The sequence below is a fragment of the Lathamus discolor genome, chromosome 4, assembly GCF_037157495.1.
Source record: "Lathamus discolor isolate bLatDis1 chromosome 4, bLatDis1.hap1, whole genome shotgun sequence".
Lineage (NCBI taxonomy): Eukaryota > Metazoa > Chordata > Aves > Psittaciformes > Psittacidae > Lathamus > Lathamus discolor.
In genome coordinates, this window is record NC_088887.1 from 35,877,100 (window position 1) to 35,895,950 (window position 18,851).

Here is an 18,851-nt window from a genome sequence, read left to right on the forward strand (position 1 = left end):
TGGTACCATGAGAACTTTGAACTTCTGAGGAGACTGTAGGAGGTGGACTTTTGATCTTATGGTAAACTGGAAGGAAGTAGAGAGGGGCAAGACTGGGAGAGAACAAGAAAGTGGAATATTCCTTGAAAAACCAAAACAGTAAAAAAACCCAGTTTGTGTGTCACTCTTTTAGCACTTCAACATTACTTGAAGGTGACTAGACTGAGGCAAAGAACTGGAAAAATACTGGGGTGTCACTTTTACTTATCAGTAGTCATAAACTATTTTATGTTTGTGTAGAACTGTGAACTACAAGATCCCAAATTTCTTCACAAACTTTTTACAGAAACCTTTTCAATTACTAATGCAAAATAATTGATTTGAAAAATTAGAGACAGTGTTTGGCCCTGTCACCTGGAGTCCACATCACATTAGCAGTTCTTTTAGGCAGGCTTAAAATTAGTCTAAGAAACTGAGAGCACAGCTAACTGAACGTTAATCATCTGAGGTCAAGTCTAAGGATGTGATAGTGGTATTCGTAACTGTTCCTACCAGTCATGAAAATAGTCATACAATATAGGTTGATTATATATTACAGTTGAAAAGCTGAGAAAAAGCATTCTAGGATGCATTAACATTTATTTTGCATTTTGCAATGTGTATGAGGCCAGTTGACCAGTTGGCATTTTAAACTTTTAAAAAAGATGATGATAAATATTTGCAATAATTTATCATTATTATGATTTGCTAACTTTTCCCTTGTACATTGTGAAAACTGGAGCTATGCAGATGCATAGGCTGATACTTGATACAGTCATTACACTGGACTGTGTGCTGAAGTGAAGAAATAGTAGATTATGGGTTTGTTTGTTTTGGTTTTTTTTACATAAATGTAATATTTTCATCCAACATGACACAGCAAAGTGGAAAGATTAAGAAAGGGGTACCATTTAGTGACCACAAGTACGTGCAGATAACTGACTTCAGAGCAAGCAAAACTGCCTTACCCTCATTCTCCCACTTTCTTTGGGGGAAAAAAAAAAAAGAGTTGTCAAGAAATTGCAAATCTTGTTAAAGGACTGGAAAACCATGCCTGAAGGCTGAGCTGCACTCTGTGTGTGGAGCAGTTCATGTACTCAGAGACTCAGTGGCGTTTACTTGCTTAGGGCGTTTTTTTGTTAGGAAATGGTCTTGTGTTCTATGTTTAAGGCTTAGATTTTTATTTTAATATTTTTTTCTTTTTCTGAATTTTTGCAGTTATTATGTCTTGTTTCTGCTCCAAGTGAAATAGCTGAGAGAATATTTTTTCCCTATGTAAACAAAGGATAGATAGGCCCATAATGATCAGATTTCGGGGCAGGGGCTTCAAGTTAAGCTTAATTGCATATATAGATTAAAATGTATTGAAATTATTAAAAAGAAAAGCATACTTTGAAATAAAAAAAATGAATCTTTGATTGTATGTATGAGTATGGTACAAAGGTAAACCTGAGAAAAATAGATGACATACAAGCTACTGAAACCTTTAAAATCTCCCTTCTGTATTGTCATTTACTTTTCATTGTTTCTATTTATATTAAAAAATGCTGGTCACCTTTCCTTGAAGAGCATATTTAGTCATGTTAGATAAGGGATGCAGTATTATCCATGGCTGACTGAACACATGCCAGGCAGGTATTTTTAGCTTCTTTAGGCTGAAAAGATGCAAGTGGAAGTTCCACTTCAGTTGCTTGTGTTGTGTGGAAAACAGGCTTGAGTTGGTGAAGCAAGGATAATGTGAGGAGTTGGACGTTAGTCCTGGTACATAAAATGTCCATTCTGAAATTACTGTGTGTGATAAAGTGTGCAGCTGCATATAGGGGGAAAAACCAAATGAGCATAGTGTTTGAAACATGCCAAGAAGGTCTGTGTTGGTAATAATATGTGCCCCGACGGAAGCCAGACCACTTCATCCTCTTGTGGCTTGGCAGCAGTGCTGTAACTTGTCACAGAAAAAAAAATACTCCTATGCTGAACTCTCTGAATTTTTCCAAGTGTTTGTTCAGGGCTCATATTTGTTGGTGCTAATTCATCTGTGACACCTCTGAGCTCCAGTTCCCTTAACATCTGGAACAATTACCCATAGAGCAAGGGAGAGAACTGTGATACCAAAACTTCATGTGTGGTTCATTAAAAAGCGAAGAACCCACCACCACCACCAAAAAAAGACCCCAAGCCAACACAAAACCCCAACAACAACAACAAACCCCAAACCAAAGCCAAGCAAAAAAACCAGACTGCACTTCACCTTCTGTCACCCTGTGTAAATTTTAAGCAAATGGACTAGTTTGAGCTGAGTAGAAATCCTTCCATAGTGATTTAATTTGGCTCCCTTGGAAGTACAATGCAGCTCTTGTCAGAGGGATGTGTAGGATTGAGGAGGTGCTAGAGACATACTGGAAAATGGTCTCTTTCCCCATGTCAGAGCAAAAGCTGGAGACCCACTTTCTGATCTGTAGATGCAGTGGTTTCCAAAAGCAGAAGTAAATGGGTTTACTGACCAGCAGATCCTTTCCAGTCTGATCACAGTTGTTCCCCTTTTCCCCTCTGCAGGTTCCAGTCATGTTTTACTTCTCAGAAGACGATCTGTGTATAAATCTCAAAACACGGATGACACAGCTATCAATGACATTGATAAGTTCAAGGGAGGAATCCATGGTGATCTTCAAAAATAGCATTCATTAGGTCCTTTGACTTGAAACTGCCAAAGTAGTAAAGTGCTGGTCTGTCCCACAATATCAGAATAAGGTAGCATTTTTTCTGTTACTTAAATTGGCAGATTGCTAGCCAATAAAGCCAAGAATATTTTCTTTAACATTCCATTTAGTAAAGTTTGGCCTAAATCTAAGCAATTAAAATATATATGTATTTTTTATAGTTCTCTGCATCTTCATGTATTTTACAGCATTTGTTTCGGGTGACGAGTACTGCCGAAGGAAAACTTTATCCACCCATCCACCCCTTCCTCCCTCTCTCCCTCCCTCCCTCTCTTCCTCCCTCCCTGCCTGTATCATGGAACAGAGCCCCTGTATCATATGGGTGGGCACCATATTACCTGTGGAAACCCTCGTACACAGAGCAGCTAACAAAAATGGGGAAAAAGGTTTTTTAAAAATGGATAAAACCAAGACCTGCAGGGATAATATTTCCTGCAGCACATTAATTGTTGTTGCTGTTTGTGGATCAGCACAAGCTATAGTCTGTGTCACACCTTATTCCTTTTGTGCTCAAGTATTGCCAGTGGCTTTATGGTGAGGATGGTTGTTTCTGTGCTCACTTGTAGCTAGAAGTAACATTGTGCCTCTGTTCATTCATGCAACAACCAAACAAATACATGGCAACTCTTTTAAGAGGTTATATTGTCATCTGTCCTCTGGGGTATAGTTTCACAATCTGCTGGCTTCAGTAGCAAAGCCAGCTTCAGAAACTTGTTCTCTTACCAGCACCAGCTGGTTCTTCCACCTGCACTAAATGCTATATCAACTCTTCAAGAAAAGTAATTTTTTGAGATCAGGCAGTAGACTACTCAAAGAAGCCACCCAGGTTATAAATAACTTTACAGAGAGGGAAAATCAGAAAATGGTTATTTTTCGTGTGAGTCAGTTTCCTGATCCAGTTCCCTACACAGCCCCACAGAAGGCTCTTTTGGCATAGCTGAGGTGCCAGAGCAGGAGCGAGCCCCAGGTTCCTCTACCTGGCATCAACTGAGGAAGCATTCTTCAAAATATGCTCTTACCTAAGACACTTTGCTTGCTCTGAAGGAATTAGTGACACATTTAACTGTTCTCTGGAGGCTTCATTCTTTCATTCTTTACCTGTGGTAGCCTTGGTGTGATCTTCACATAATGTGGCACGTCCTTCAGGGAGTTGTTTCCTGTTCTGTTTTTACAAGCATCAGTTTAACATCTAAAGCTTTGGTAGGAGGGTGGGATCCATTCATAAGCTACCTAAGAAGGCCAAATAAAGCATATGTGCTGGATAAACAAAATCTCTTGGTGGATAACTCCACCTTAGATATACATAATGTTCTTGTCATGCCTTGCTAATGTACTGGTGATACAGTGCTAGCTATCCAAAATACAAACAGCAGGAATAAAAAGCAAATAAAAATCAGAGGAAATGAATGTATTGTGGGATCCCCCTTGCCATTTCATTCACTGAAATAAATGAGATTCAGTCCATGCCTATTGGACCTGTTGCTGCTCTGTATGTCTGCTTCTCCTAACCAGTGTTTGTAAACTTCCTTGTGTAGGAAGAACTGCATGATTCCAGCTGGCAGGAGTTTGCAGAGACAAGTATGGTGTTTTTGTCAAATTACATCCAAGTGTAGAAGGAAGCAGCATAGAGATGATGAATCTGAAATTTGCAGTGAACCTGCAAATTTTATAGCTCTTCAAAGGTTTATGCAAACTGTAGCTTCCCCATCTGAAACCAGTATTTAAAGTCACTGTTACCTAACAATAACAATAAAAGTCTCAGGATGGAGGGGGAGGAATGTATTTTGTTGGTGGAAGGCATACAGTCACCCACAGCACCACCTCATTCTCCCTTTTTTGTGTTTGTCCTTTAGTGGGAAGAATTAAGGGGGAAACAGAAGCTGTTATTTCCTTGCCTTTCATTTACTGTAGCATTTATAAATCAGTGTCGTGCAGATCCATCACTTGATCCCACCCCAGATGGCAGGAATGACCACCTGCCTATAGGAAGGTTAATAGAGCAGCTGTACCACAAATCTTTTGACTCTGCAGTTGGGTCGATCCTGAACTGGTGTAATGCCTGTAGTAAAGGTGATGAGCACGTGTCTCACAGGCAGTACAGGCTGTTTGTTTAAGTAGCCTGTGAAAAAATGCTGATGATATAGAACAAGGAATTTCTTAGTGCTGAACAAAATGGCTTAGAGGGAATTTTGGTAAGGGCATGTATATTATGTCATCTTAGTGTCTTGCATTGAATAGTTAGCAATGCACACCAATTAGTCTGTCAGGGTGGAAAGTAAAAATGGGTGACCTGGTGGTATTTGCTCTGAAGCATTCCTGTGTCTCTAAGGCTTATTTGGATGAGAATTTTTAAGGCGCTATTGGATAACCTTCAATTTGGCCTGATTATGTTTCAGATACAGACTTATACTGTGATCCTTTTCAGAGAAATAAAGAAACAAACTACTTGAGAACAAGTTCACTGTAGTCTCAGGCTGTTACAGTCTTTTCTGTTCAGATGGTCAGGATGTTACAGCTAGATCAGCCCATGTGCAAATTCTAAGTAAGTACCAGTTTTGAGAGAGCACTTTGGCAAAAATTGCAGTCTGCTCTTGTAGAAGAGAGAGGCATTTGTTTTTCTGCTCCTGTCTTCAGTACATCCTCTGGGGTGTCCAGTGCTGAAGTCATCTTGTAGATCCTCGAAACTGGTATGCAGTTGGTCGGCACTGAAAAAGGAGCAGCACTCCAGAAACAGGCATTAGGCAGCCTGAGGTCATTCTCTTGTTTTTGCTGATGTGGCACTAGCTGTGGTTTGGTTGGGCCTGAGAACTTGGAGCCACAGAGGAAGAATGAAACATCAAATAAATATGGCTGCATCATATATAAAATATCCCAGACCCCTCCACACATAGATTCTTTTCATGTGTGTTCTTTTGTAACTGGAAAGCAAAGTTGGGAAGGAAAGAAAACAGCGAAGCGTGGAGTTTGACTTGAGAGTACAAGAAGCTGGGGTAAAAAGCAGGTTCAGGTAGGGAAAGGCATGGTGGTTTGTGGTTTGGTGGGTTTTTTTGTGGGGTTTTTTGTGTTGGGTTTTTTGTGTGTGTGCGTGTGTGTGTGTGTGCGTGTGTCTCTGAGGGTGAACAGTTCTAACCAGGTAGTTTGTATGTTACTGATTTTGTGTCTATTATTTGCATAGTCTTCACATAGTGTTTTGTAGGTTTTTGTAAAGAGTAGAAAATTCTCTTGCTTTTAACAAGTATCAGATACTATCCCAATGCTATTCTTTTATTTCTGTTACAGTGTTTCCTGTGTTGTAACTGGTGAAATAACTCCCCTTCCCCCCAAGTTTGTCTGCTGTTTGTTTTTTGTGGGTTTTTTTTTTGGGGGGGAGGGTGTTGTCTGTTTTGTAATTGTCTGTTTCTAACCTTAGAATTTGAAGTGGCCTATTTGGTACCTGACTGTAGATTAATGAAGCACCAACAATATCTCCAGCATCCCTGTTCCTAAGCTAGTTTATTTGCTCCTCTCTTTTGATCTTGGCACAGTATCTCCAATATATTAATGATTTTTCTTTGCAGTGCCTTGTCAAATGCTGCACTAAAATACAGCCCTATTGTATGTTCAGAGTTCTCATTATCTCCTTGGTATGCTTTATTAAAAGCTCAGAGCGAGAGAAGAGATTGGGTTAGTCAATAGCAATTTCAGTTTGGTTTATCAGCCCACACCAGCGATTATGCCTACTTCACTAATTGCTAGGACATGCCTTTTCTTTTTCCCAAGTTTCTTTTCTCAAACTGAATTCATGCTCTAATTTTCTACACCCAGTACAATGTTTATTTTTTTAATTCAGTATGAAATGGAAATAGATGCATTTAAGTGAAAGAGCTGGCAGACAATGAGAGGTGCAAGCTGCAACTGGGCAATCCTTTCTCTTTCTCCCCCTCCAAATTAATTTGATTATAGAAATTCAGCCATTTTGAATGCACTCCTGTTCCATTTCCAGAGGAGCAATGATGTTCACTGGAACTGCAGTGATGACTGTGTAAACTAAAGTTCCAAACTGCAGTACTTAAACATCAGGATGTGTATGCAAATGACTTGTAATACAATGGGTACATTGAGCGTTTCATGGCCTGAGACAGAGACTTTTTATTGGAAAATATAGCTGCCATTACTTTGCAAAAATCCCCCCAAACTGAACTACCTTGTTTGACAGGGTAATTTTAATTGTGGTATTAAAGTTAATTCTGTTAATGACTTTCAGTTAAGCTGGGTTTTATATAAAATAAAATTGGAAGGGTTGGAATGATTTTGGTTTATGTGGTACAGTGATTTTTTAGACAAATACAGGTATGACTGGCTAATTCTGTTGGATTATACACATGCTCTGCTAAAAGTCAGCAGTTGGGGAGTTACAACAAGTTTTATTGAAAATTCCTCAGAAATTGTGTCTGTTTAAGCCTCTCTAACCCCATTTACGTATGTCTTTATGCTCTAAAGCGTTGTCCTTTAGCTGATCCATCTGTCTGTTACACTGCTAGAAGAGTCACTTTCCTGTTGGTGTAGGGCCTGCTAATAGCAATAAAGCCAGCTGTGATCTAAATGTGGATGAGGAGGGAGGTCCTCTGGAAGAAAATATGATCATATAGTGGGGCTCTTCAAGCCTTTGACTGGTTTTGTGTTGCTGTCAGATGCTCAGCTAAAGGCCCTCTGAGGTTGACCAAATGTGCCTTGTGCAGTCCTGAGCAGGCCAGCTATTTCCCTTGCAGTATGTACATTGCGGTCTGGTGGGCTACTGGTTGACAACTTTGAGATACTTTCTGCTTGTATGGAGCACTGGACATGCTCTGTTTAAATACCTGTCTACTGTTCCCTTCCTTTTTTGGCCCAGATCCATTTATTCAAGTGCCTTGTGCCAGTTCACCTTGTTGACTTTCCATATGTTAACTGTATTTGTGGAGGCAGAGGAATCAGGCAATTAATTATTTGTAAATTAAAATACATAGTCATAGTTCAGATGTTTGTTGGGATGAACTTCACATATTTTTAAGCTTGATAAACTGTATTTGTATTTTGTGTGTATATATTTATATACATGTGAGGTGTAGGATTTTCTCCTAAGTATTCATTTATATATATTTTTTTAAAATGCTGCCGTGTGCTTTAGATGATAAGTCAAAGCACTTCCCCATTGCTTGGAAAGCTTGACTCTTTCTTTGAACTGAAGACTTATTTTTCCTTTCTGTAGAGCCCCATGGTTAGTCATGTGTCTCCATTAATTTTTACAACTTAAACACCAGGTTTTTTAAAGGCTTCCAAAAAAACCCCATTAATTTTAGAAGTAAAATAGAGGGGGTTTGTTGTTGTTGCAGCAGGTGATATGGTCTATGTTCTGAAAAACAAAGGTGACTGCATGTATAATACAGTATTGTAGAGATGATGGCAGCACACAGATACAGTACATATAATGCAGTATAATCGATTCTGTGCAACATAAATTCCCTAAGCTCTTCTTCGGCAGCATGGAAGAGCTTGTGTCTTGTTCCCAGCTGTATTCTTACTGTGTGGATGAGGAACAGGACATTGGGTTTTTGCATTCTGAGTTAAGTGATAAATGCTTTGCAGAGTAATGTTTTCCTTTCTTTGTCAGTTTACTGATAACACTTGTCCAGTTCACAGGGCTCTGTGACTGCTTTTATTTTCAAGGCTTTGAGGAGGTGAATATGAACTATTTAAAATAGCATTCATTTTTTACAAGTTCTGTCACTGAAATCTGTAATAGTGCTGTGTTTAAGGTAGCAGGATGATAGACCACATTCTCTAGACTCCTTCTACTTCTTTAAATGACAGTGTGATGGTTAGAAAGGGTTTGGAAATACAAAATGATTCTGGAGGTCGGACTATGATGATTTTCTTGTGCTTTAGAATACCCACATCTTGATCGAGAGTGTTGCTAGCTGAGAAATCCTTCAGTAGCATGACTGTTTTTACCGGGGGGAGAGTATGTATACTGGAAGGTTTAAGGGTAATAGACTCTTTTAGAACTGCTTTAAAACAACATCCTAGTATCTGTCATGGCTCTTTGCTTTTCAGGCATGTTTTCTCTGCTGAGACAATCACTGTGAACTCAGGCAGGAGATCTTAGTGAAGCATAGGTCAGTCTGAGCCAGCTTGCAATAAGGACAATCCTGACCCTTGGTTCTCAGTGAAGGCAGTGAGGTCTGCCTGGGTTCGTGACTTCCTGAATCAGTCCTAGACATCATCATTTAGTCATCAAGTAGGAAAGCAGCTGAAATTAGCAGCTATTTCTGAAAATACATTTGCATGTTGATCTCGCCTGGTAAAGGAGAACAAATCAGTAGCACAGTTGAGTTTACATACCTGAATCCTTGATTTAGAATTCTGCACATTATTCACCATGCTGCCTTTCCAGGCTCTATCTGGATGGTTTTGATTCACTTGCCTAGTATGTGTTAACCTTCTTCTCACTATTCTTTATATTTACTGCTATTTTGCTCTGTCAGTCTGTTACCATCTGTTGGCATAAAAGGCAGGACATACTTGGCTTAGATGGTTCGTCATTTGAATAATAATTGAAACAGAGGCATTGTTTTTCCATAAACTTTACGTACAAAGTGAGCATCTTGCTACAAAAGAGTTGAAATGCAAGAAAAATAAGTGTTGTAATATATCTAGATCTCCCCAAAATAAATGTGGCATTGTATGAAAGTCAAATCCTCCTTTCAAAGTACAGTCTCAAATATTCTCTTCTCTTTAGCAGAATCTTGTTCCTTCCTTCTTCCTAGTCAGTGCCCTTTTCCTGTCAAAATGTTTTCTCCTTGGAGATAAATTTGCCTCTTAGAGATGTGAACAAACATGATATAGTGGTATTTTCACCTGTGGCATGTTTGTAGCTCAGATCTGGTTGCAAAGCTCTAATTAGGCATACAAGAAATCAGGTACCTTGTGTCAGCACTAAAAGAATTTGTATGAATGACTGGCTGAGCTTGATTTGCAACTTCAACCTCTGATACTTTCCCTGGACTTGTGGTTTACAAACCTTTTGGTTTGTGCTGTCACTTGGGAAAATTGGTTTTGGTGTGTTCTGATATGGTAAAGATCATAGAATCATAGAATAGTTAGGGTTGGAAAGGACCTTAAGATCATCTAGTTCCAATGCCCCCACCATGGGCAGGGACACCTCACACTAAACGATGTCACCCAAGGCTTCATCCAACCTGGCCTTGAACACTGCCAGGGATGGAGCACTCACAACCTCCCTGGGTAACCCATTCCAGTGCTTCACCACCCTAACAGGAAAGAATTTCCTCCTTATATCCAATCTAAACTTCCCCTCTTTAAGTTTTAACCCGTTACCCCTTGTCCTGTCACTACAGTCCCTGACGAAGAGTCCCTCCCCAGCATCCCTATAGGCCCCCTTCAGATACTGGAAGGCTGCTATTAGGTCCCCATGCAGCCTTCTCTTCTCCAGGCTGAACAGCCCCAACTTCCTCAGCCTGTCTTTGTACGGGAGGTGCTCCAGTCCCCTGATCATCCTCGTGGCCCTCCTCTGGACTTGTTCCAACAGTTCCATGTCCTTTTTATGTTGAGGACACCAGAACTGCACACAATACTCCAGGTGAGGTCTCACGAGAGCAGAGCAGAGGGGCAGGATCACCCCCTTCGACCTGCTGGTCACGCTCCTTTTGATGCAGCCCAGGATACGGTTGGCTTTCTGGGCTGCGAGCGCACATTGAAGCCGGCTCATGTTCATTTTCTCTTCGACCAGCACCCCCAAGTCCTTCTCTGCAGGGCCGCTCTGAATCTCTTCTTTGCCCAATCTGTAGCTGTGCCTGGGATTGCTCCCACCCAGGTGTAGGACCTTGGACTTGTCATGGCTGAACTTCATAAGGTTGGCATCAGCCCACCTCACAAGCATGTCAAGGTCCCTCTGGATGGCATCCCTTCCCTCCAGCGTATCAACCGGACCACACAGCTTGGTGTCATCAGCAAACTTGCTGAGGGCGCACTCAATCCCACTGTCCATGTCAGCGATGAAGGTGTTAAACAAGACCAGTCCCAACACCGATCCCTGAGGAACACCCCTCGTTACTGGTCTCCAGCCAGACACTGAGCCATTGACCACAACTCTTTGTGTGTGGCCATCCAGCCAGTTCTTTATCCACTGAGTGGTCCATCCATCAAATTGATGTCTCTCCAATTTAGACACAAGGATGTGGTGTGGGACAGTGTCAAACGCTTTGCACACGTCCAGGTAGATGACATCAACTGCTTTACCCTTGTCCATCAGTTCTGTAGCCCCATCATAGAAGGCCACCAAATTGGTCAGGCAGGATTTCCCCTTAGTGAAGCCATGCTGGCTGTCACCAAGCACCTTGTTGTGCACCATGTGCCTTAGCATGCTGTCCAGGAGAATGTGCATCAAGATTTTGCCAGGCACAGAGGTGAGACTGACTGGTCTGTAATTCCCTGGGTCTTCCATTTTCCCCTTCTTGAAAATGAGTGTTATATTTCCCTTTTTCCAGTCGTTGGGAACTTCACCTGACTGCCATGATTTTTCAAATACGATGGCCAGTGGCTTAGCAACTTCATTTGCCAGCTCCTTCAGGACCCGCGGATGGATTTCATCAGGTCCCATGGACTTGTGCACGTTCAGATTTTTAAGATGGTCTTGAACCAGATCCTCTCCTACAGTGGGCCCAAGGTCTTCATTCTCACAGTCCCTGCGTCTGCCTTCTAAGACTTGGGTGGTGCAGTCAGAGCCTTTGCCAGTGAAGACCGAGGCAAAGAAGTCATTCAGAACCTCAGCCTTCTCCAAATCCTGTGTAGCCAGTTCCCGAGAGCTTCCTCAGGGGGCCTATGTTGTCCCTAGTCTGTTTTTTGTTTGCTATGTACCTGTGGAATCCCTTCCTGTTATCCTTAACATCCCTGGCCAAGTTTAATTCTAACTGGGCCTTAGCATTCCTAACCTGGTCTCTAGCTTCCCAGACAACATCCCTGTACTCTTCCCAGGCTGCCTGTCCTTGCTTCCACTTTTTATAAGCCTCTTTTTTCATTTGAGTTTTCCTCAGCAGCTCCTTATCCATCCAAGGAGGATGTTCACATTTCTCTAAGCATTTGTCAGAGTAAATAAAATTATTAAATGAGAATATAAATATTTACTCTGAGGCAGAGCAAGTCTTTGTAGTTAACAGTTTTCTGTCTGAAGTGGTATTAACAATCACAGCCCAAACAGGATTAGGAGGTAAGAATGAGTACTTTTATTTGTTTCCAGGCCATTGGTACATCACGTAGATATGCACAAATTTAAACATAAAGCTTAGCAATCACTAACACTGAATATGAGATGTTGCATTTGCTTCAAAATCTTTCTGTTAATTTCTATGTTGCTGCACTCACGATTTTTCTTAATGTGAAACAGTTTTCTTTCTCTCTTTTTTCGATCTCCTCCTTTACATAACAGGCACAACTTAAGCTGCCCTCTTGAAGGAAATACGTGGTTGTAGTCCTTCATTTCTAAAAATCTTAAGCCCTAATTCTCTGGGTTGAAGAAATGTATGTTTTAGTGTATGTGTGACTGAAATGTTTTCTGGAGGGGAGAGGAAGAGACGCTGTAAATGTAACAAAGCTCTTAATTCAAGCATTAACACAGTGGCAGGGTCTAAAAGACTGCATTTTTAGAGGTGAACCAGAACTGTCATCTAGTTATATATATATAACCTAAGACATCTTTTGTCTGTCTAAGTCTTTAGGTTGTTCTACTAGTAAAATAATTGGTATCACATGTAAATTTGAATCCTGAAGAAGATCAATTTTTTTCTTTTTATTGTGGCGTGGTGACTAGATATAAGTTGAAGTTACTTCTGTGCTTTTAGGTAAACTAGGCTGTTGGTCCAGTTTTCCAAAAAGACAAGACCTTTAGATGTTGTCCGTGTATTTTGAAGTCTCTTCCTTTCTTGTGTGTTGATATTTCACTTGAGCACTTGCTAGTTTGAAGATGTGCATTCTGATAGTTCTGTAGACCAGGCACCTGCACAGGTGATGCACTTTCTCTTTGTAAGGCTGGAATTGTGCTTTCTGCACTGTGGGAAGAACTATGATGTTTGTTCCTTTCCTTCAGTTGTTTGTGAGGAAGAATTAAGCACAGTTTGATCTTGTGCATAACGTGTTCCATACTAGCTGTTTCAGTGTCAAATGCATTCTGCTCCAGTGTGTGTATCTGGATTTAATTTTCCAAATATTCTTCTGAAGTGTATCATTCAGATCTGCCAGTCATGCCTTCCAAATACAAACCTTCTCCAGTTTTGATGCTCAGTGATTTATTTTTAGAAATGTAACAGTTTTGTCTCCTTTTCTTGAAGATACTTAAAAAATATATTGGATTTGCCCATTTTCCTCTGAGATTTCAATGACAATAAATGTCACTATATGATGTGTTGTACACAACCTTAGTTAGGGTCTTGTGAAGAACATTGTTTGACTTGTGCTGACACTGGAGGCTGAGAGATTTAGGATGAACTCAGTTACTGTTTTCCTTTGAAGAGTGCTTATCGTTCTCCCCCAAAATAGCTATGGGTTTAGATTTGCCCAGGATTTTCAGTTCTATGGGCAAATGGTACTTAAACAGAATGACAGCAGAGGGAGAGCATGGAAACCAGGAATTGTTCTTTACTAGAGGGCCTGTAAGACACCAGATCATCCAAAATGGGGGATAATGGTAATGTAGGTGATGTGCATCCCTGGCAACTGGAGCTCTGCACATTTGCAGAATATCTGCCTTAACCTACATTTCTAAAATGAGAGGCAGGAGTATCATTGCAGGATCTTTTTTTTTTTAGTGAGGAGGGGAAGTAACACAGGTTTATTTACAAGCTGTTCTAGAAAAGCAGTAAACAAAGCATTATGTCCATTTCATAGTAAGCTCAGTTCTCACACTAATCAAATAGGATTTGAAGGCATTAATGCTGCCATTGGCAAAATCCAAGTGGAGTGAGTGCCTTCAGTTTACTCAGAGGTGCAAGGAACACATACATGCCTACACGCACACAAAAAAGGACAGTTTTAACACCCAAACTTCAGTCATTTTGCAAATGTGGTAGACTGATATGCAGAGGAGTTCAGGAAGCAGAGGGAAAATAGTTCATCAAGGAGTAAGAGGTGAAAAAATTGGTATCTCAATAAAGGCATTTGTCACACAGGTGGACCTGGCAAAGTGCTACTTGTGGCTTCTGCTGTATTATTTTAACCAAACTGTAGAGACAGTTGAATATTCCGGTGGACCTTGATTAAACCATTAACAGTTTGAATTTGTCCTTTGTTGACTGAAAGCCACAAAACTACTGTATAGATCTAACTTCGTATTTATTTACTGTTTCACTTGCAGTCTTTGCTGAATTACAGCATTTTTATTGCTCGTAAGATATGAAAAGGTGGTGAGGTGACAATTTAACTGGTATGTATGTATTTATTTCAGAAACATGGAGAGGTTTTTTTCTGTATGTTGGAAAAAAAATCAGTACCTAGAGTGGGCTGATTTTAATGAACTAAAATAACTAATTTAAATGTTTTTCACATCAACAAGCAATAAATTTGATATAAATAATTGAGTTTAGTCATGTTTTCAGGTGGTATTTGATACTTTAGTGTGCAGATATGTGAGACTTATTTTTTTGTCATGATTTATCTGATTCAGTAAGCTTGCTCTGATCTCAGTTTTCTAGGTCTGTACCTATGAAAATAATGTATTTTTAATTAGGTAGATAAAATACACTTAAGATTTCTTTAACGTCTGGTTTGGGTAGAAATTCAGAATCGATGCGTTTAGTTAGCTCTGCCCAAGAAATTAAGAACACAAGTATATATTAAAAAGATCTAACAAGACATCTTCTGCATGCAGTGCCTTTTGGAAGTGAGGGAAGTATTTACCATTCAGTGAATCAAACTGTTTCTGATACATACGGTCATTTAGATATGCAAGGATGATCGTTACTATTATTGTTATTTAATCAGTTTAGGGAGGAAAATAACTTTTCCATACTCACTTGAAATGACAAGCTTGTTAAAATGAACTAAGCAAACCAAAATTAAGACCCAGTTTTCTTTGTAGTGGTAGAAGAGGTGATTGCTATCAAAAGCTGCTTTTAGCACTCAAATATACCTTGTTTTCAGGCCATCAGATGACTAAATTCCATGACTTTTCTATTCAGTTTTCCTTGGTAGCAAACCATGTGCTGACTTGCCATGACTTCAACATTCTTTCTGATTATTTTAATACTCTTTACTAAGTCTAGACCTTAACATCTGTTGCTCTTATTTCAAAGGTAGTACTAATTAGAGGTTATAATTGTACTTTGTTTTTAAATGACATTTTATGTCTTTTAATTACTCTGGTTTGATAAGAATCCTCATCAATGCAATTCCTTGGTCTAACGGGGCTTATTTTGAGGGTTGAATCAGAACTAGAGAGTTTTGTAATTCGGTGTGTTAGATGAGTCATCTATGCTTATTCCAAACAAAACTTTAGAGCAAATGACAAACCGTGACAGAGTAGACTAACACCAGTAAGTGATTATCTGGAAACCTTTAAAGGTTGTTTAGCCAGTTTTGCACTGATCAGAAAATTGAGGATATCAAGCTCCCTCACAGAATTTGAGCTGTCTGTGACTTTTCCTCAACTACACAAAAGCACTTGCTTTTGAAGCTTTGAAGCTTTCTTTTACCAAGTGTACAGCTCAGCTAGCCTGGCACCCAGCTGTGTCTGGGAGAGGTGGTTTCCACTGTATTTTTCCTTCTGCTGGTTGAAGCAGACTAACTGGCCAAAACAAACCAAAACTCCCTGATCCTACAGAACAGCTTGATGAGAAAATCAAATGGTAGCTGGTGCTGGTGGAGACAGTGAAGAAGGACTGCTCTTTTGGTGACCATCAGCTGCTACAGTGCTTATCTGTGTTGTAGTAACAGCCTTCCTTACAAGCACTTATGCATGCTCTTCTTCCCTAAAGCACTAAGCGTAAACCTCATTAGTTAGTAAATCATAGTAAGTATGTTCTGTAGTGTCGACTGTTAAATAATTGGAGAGACATGATCTGAATATTGGAGAGAAATGGATTAATTCACAATTGTTGCTAAGACGTTTGAAGGAAATAACTACTTAAGTTTGTTCATTGCAGGGAGGGGAAATGAATATGGGATGACAGTCTGGTTAGAGGCAGTATTCTCATTTATTTATTTGAAAAGCATGTGCAAAGTTAATAACAATGTATTGGTTATGATAATAATAACCAAGGTATTGCCATGTTCTCACCCCTTGAATTCCTGTGCCTTTAAAATAAAAGCGAAACAGAAACCTGGGGTGAGAGTAGTAGCTGAGGTTAATTTTAACTTGTTCAGGTGGAGACAACCCACCATTCTGTCTATCATTAATGTAAAAATACTTTTCTTTTTGGTTAGGAATTAACAGAAACCTCTATTATATATTAAAGAAGAGACTTACTCTGTGAAGACCTGTGTTGACTCTGAGCTGCAGAAATGACAGAAATGCAGTGCTGTGGGCAGAAGGGACTACCTGTTGCAGCACGTACCTGCATCCTGTAATGGCCCAGGGTTTGAAATAAGGGCTTATCACTTAATGGCTTTCATGTGCAAAAGAAAGTACATGCACAGCAAAAACCTAATGCCTGGCACCATAAACCCAGAGATTTTTAATACGTGTGAAGGGGTTGCCTTCATGATTAAAAGGAAGAGGCGTGCATCTCAGTGAAAAACGTGACTGGCAAAAGCTTCGTTTGTTCACTCCCCCATCAGCAAATTGCCTGAAAGTGGATTATAAACAGTGATGCATCATTACTGTTATCTCTTGGTATGACTCACTGAGCCATACATAGCAGCTCTTCTTTTGAGGAGAATTCTTACTCAGAACAAGTAGGATGCGGAAACAAATATTAAATGTCAGACTGTTATATCATTATTGCATTAGAATTTCTTTCATGGCAGATAAAAATGTCTAAAAATGGCTTGAGCAGCAGTACCTGTCTGTATTAAGCTAGATTAAAAATCCTCATTAGCTTTCTCCTTATTTGATGCTCTTATTTTCATTTTATTTAGCTCTCTTTGGGCAACAAGAATGTGTTTCTTGATTGTACTAACAAATTCTTGGATATTTCAATATTTGAATTGCTGGTAATGCAAGGTAGCAGGTGGTTTTTGGAGCATGCTTTGGGCTTTTTTTACTTTGTGTTTTTAAGAGCTCTCTCCTTTTCATTGCCTAATCATGTCCCAAATTAATTCTCTGTGATTTCTTTCTATTCTCTTTTAGTTGTAAAGAAATTGCTTGTGACATCCAAGTATGGCTCGTAACACTGATCCCTTTTAAGATTCTTCTGTCGCCCTTTTAGAAAGATTTGCTTTCTGGAATGTTAACAGCATCTTCCCTCCATATTTTACATTCATTTAGAACCTTGAAATTTAGACTGCTTTTCTTGCTAAGGAAGATTAGCCAAGGCTTTCTTCAGGTCTTCGGTGCCTGCTGCTGGACCAATCTCTCCATCTTTATCTCCAGACGGACTCTAGCTGGAAGATCCAGAACCCTGTTTTTCTGATGCTGTTTCCAATGTCACTTCTGTTCCATGTTCATTGCTGTAGGAAAGTACTGCATTATTTATTTATGCTGAATGTATGTTGACTCAGCTTTCATTTTTAAACCAACACTGAAGATTTTTAAATATGCACTGTGAAATAAGAATCCTTTCTTGTGTTTTGTGATGTTGATGATGTGTTAACAAACATGTATTGCTAAAAAAAAATATTCCTGTGTTCTGTTACAGGTTTTGGGATTTGAAGTTGATACAGTGAACTCTGTTCAGTTTTCAAACCATACAGGTAAAATTTTATATGCATCTTCAAAAACCATCCCACAGTGTCTCAGCTCTATTTAACATGTGGCTCATCTCATCACAGGACAGTGGAAAGGAGATCAGGTTTATGTTTTCAGTCACACTTTGAAGATATAGGACAGAAATGTAATTTTCATGTTTTCAAGTCTCACAGAAGTCTGGATTTGGGATTAGGCATGATATGATGCAGTAATGTCCTTTTCTGCTACTTCTTTTGTTAGGCAGTAATCTAATTAAAGTCAGACAATGAAATAACACAAATACTGACATCTATGCAGGCATGTGTAGGCATGTTCACTGCGCAGGCATGTTCACTCTGTGAACAAGGGAGTCTTCAGTACTGTTTTCTGTGCCTTATGGCCCCATGACACTCATATTACCAACCCAAACATCAGAAGACTACTGAGCTAGACATAATGTTCTCTTTTTCCGCCCAACCAGACTGGCTAGCAAGTATCCTAAATTACATTCTGAAGGGAGGAAGGGAGTGGGGTGTTAATGCATTTGGGTGTATTTTCACTTAGGTTCTTAGCCTGAACATAATGCACTCACATAATACTTTCAGACCTTCTAAACTCACAGTGCTAGAAGACTTAATTTTTAAAAAGAAAGCTGAAATTTATGTTTATTTTAGCAACATGTTTCACCCATAAAGGAGTTCCAAGTGACTTTACAATTTTGGATCGAGGCAGATCTACTGTCATGGTTTTGGCAGGCTGGTTATGGGGAGATCTACTCTAGATAAAGGAATTCTAGGGGTGTCTAAAAGAAATAATCCAGGAATAAATTCTGACCTTAACATCTTGGAAAAGAGCAAAAGTTGTTTCTGACAAATAAAAAAAGCCAACAACTAACCAACCAAAAACACCTCCCCAAAAAACAACCAACCAACAAAACAAAACCCCAGAAAACAACTGGCCAAAAACCAAATAAAAACCCCCTCAAACGCCCCTCCCACCCAATAGCCCTCCCCTCAACAGCAATCAAACAAAACCAAATGTCGTGGTGTAAGTGCAGTCAGTAACCCATGCTGCCCACTCACTCCCCTCCTTTCTGCCCCCTCCCCTCCCCGCCTCCGGGAGGGACAGGGCGGAGAATCGAAAGAATGTAACTCCCACAGGTTGAGATAAGAACAGGCGGGTAACTAAGGTGTAACACAAACCACTGCTGCTACCACCAATGATAATGATAAGGGAAATAACAAGGGAAGAGAATACAATACCAC

The 18,851-nt window shown here is 39.8% G+C and overlaps 1 protein-coding gene across 2 annotated transcripts in view; it reads left to right on the top strand.

Moving 5' to 3' along the window:
• Positions 1-18,851, top strand: part of PDXK (pyridoxal kinase) — a 47,411-nt gene that overhangs the window by 4,482 nt on the left and 24,078 nt on the right. For both annotated transcript variants that reach the window (XM_065677060.1, XM_065677059.1), the window contains exon 2: positions 17,558-17,612. In XM_065677060.1, coding sequence (XP_065533132.1) covers positions 17,558-17,612 — 55 coding nt within the window. The remainder of the gene's footprint in view (positions 1-17,557; positions 17,613-18,851) is intronic.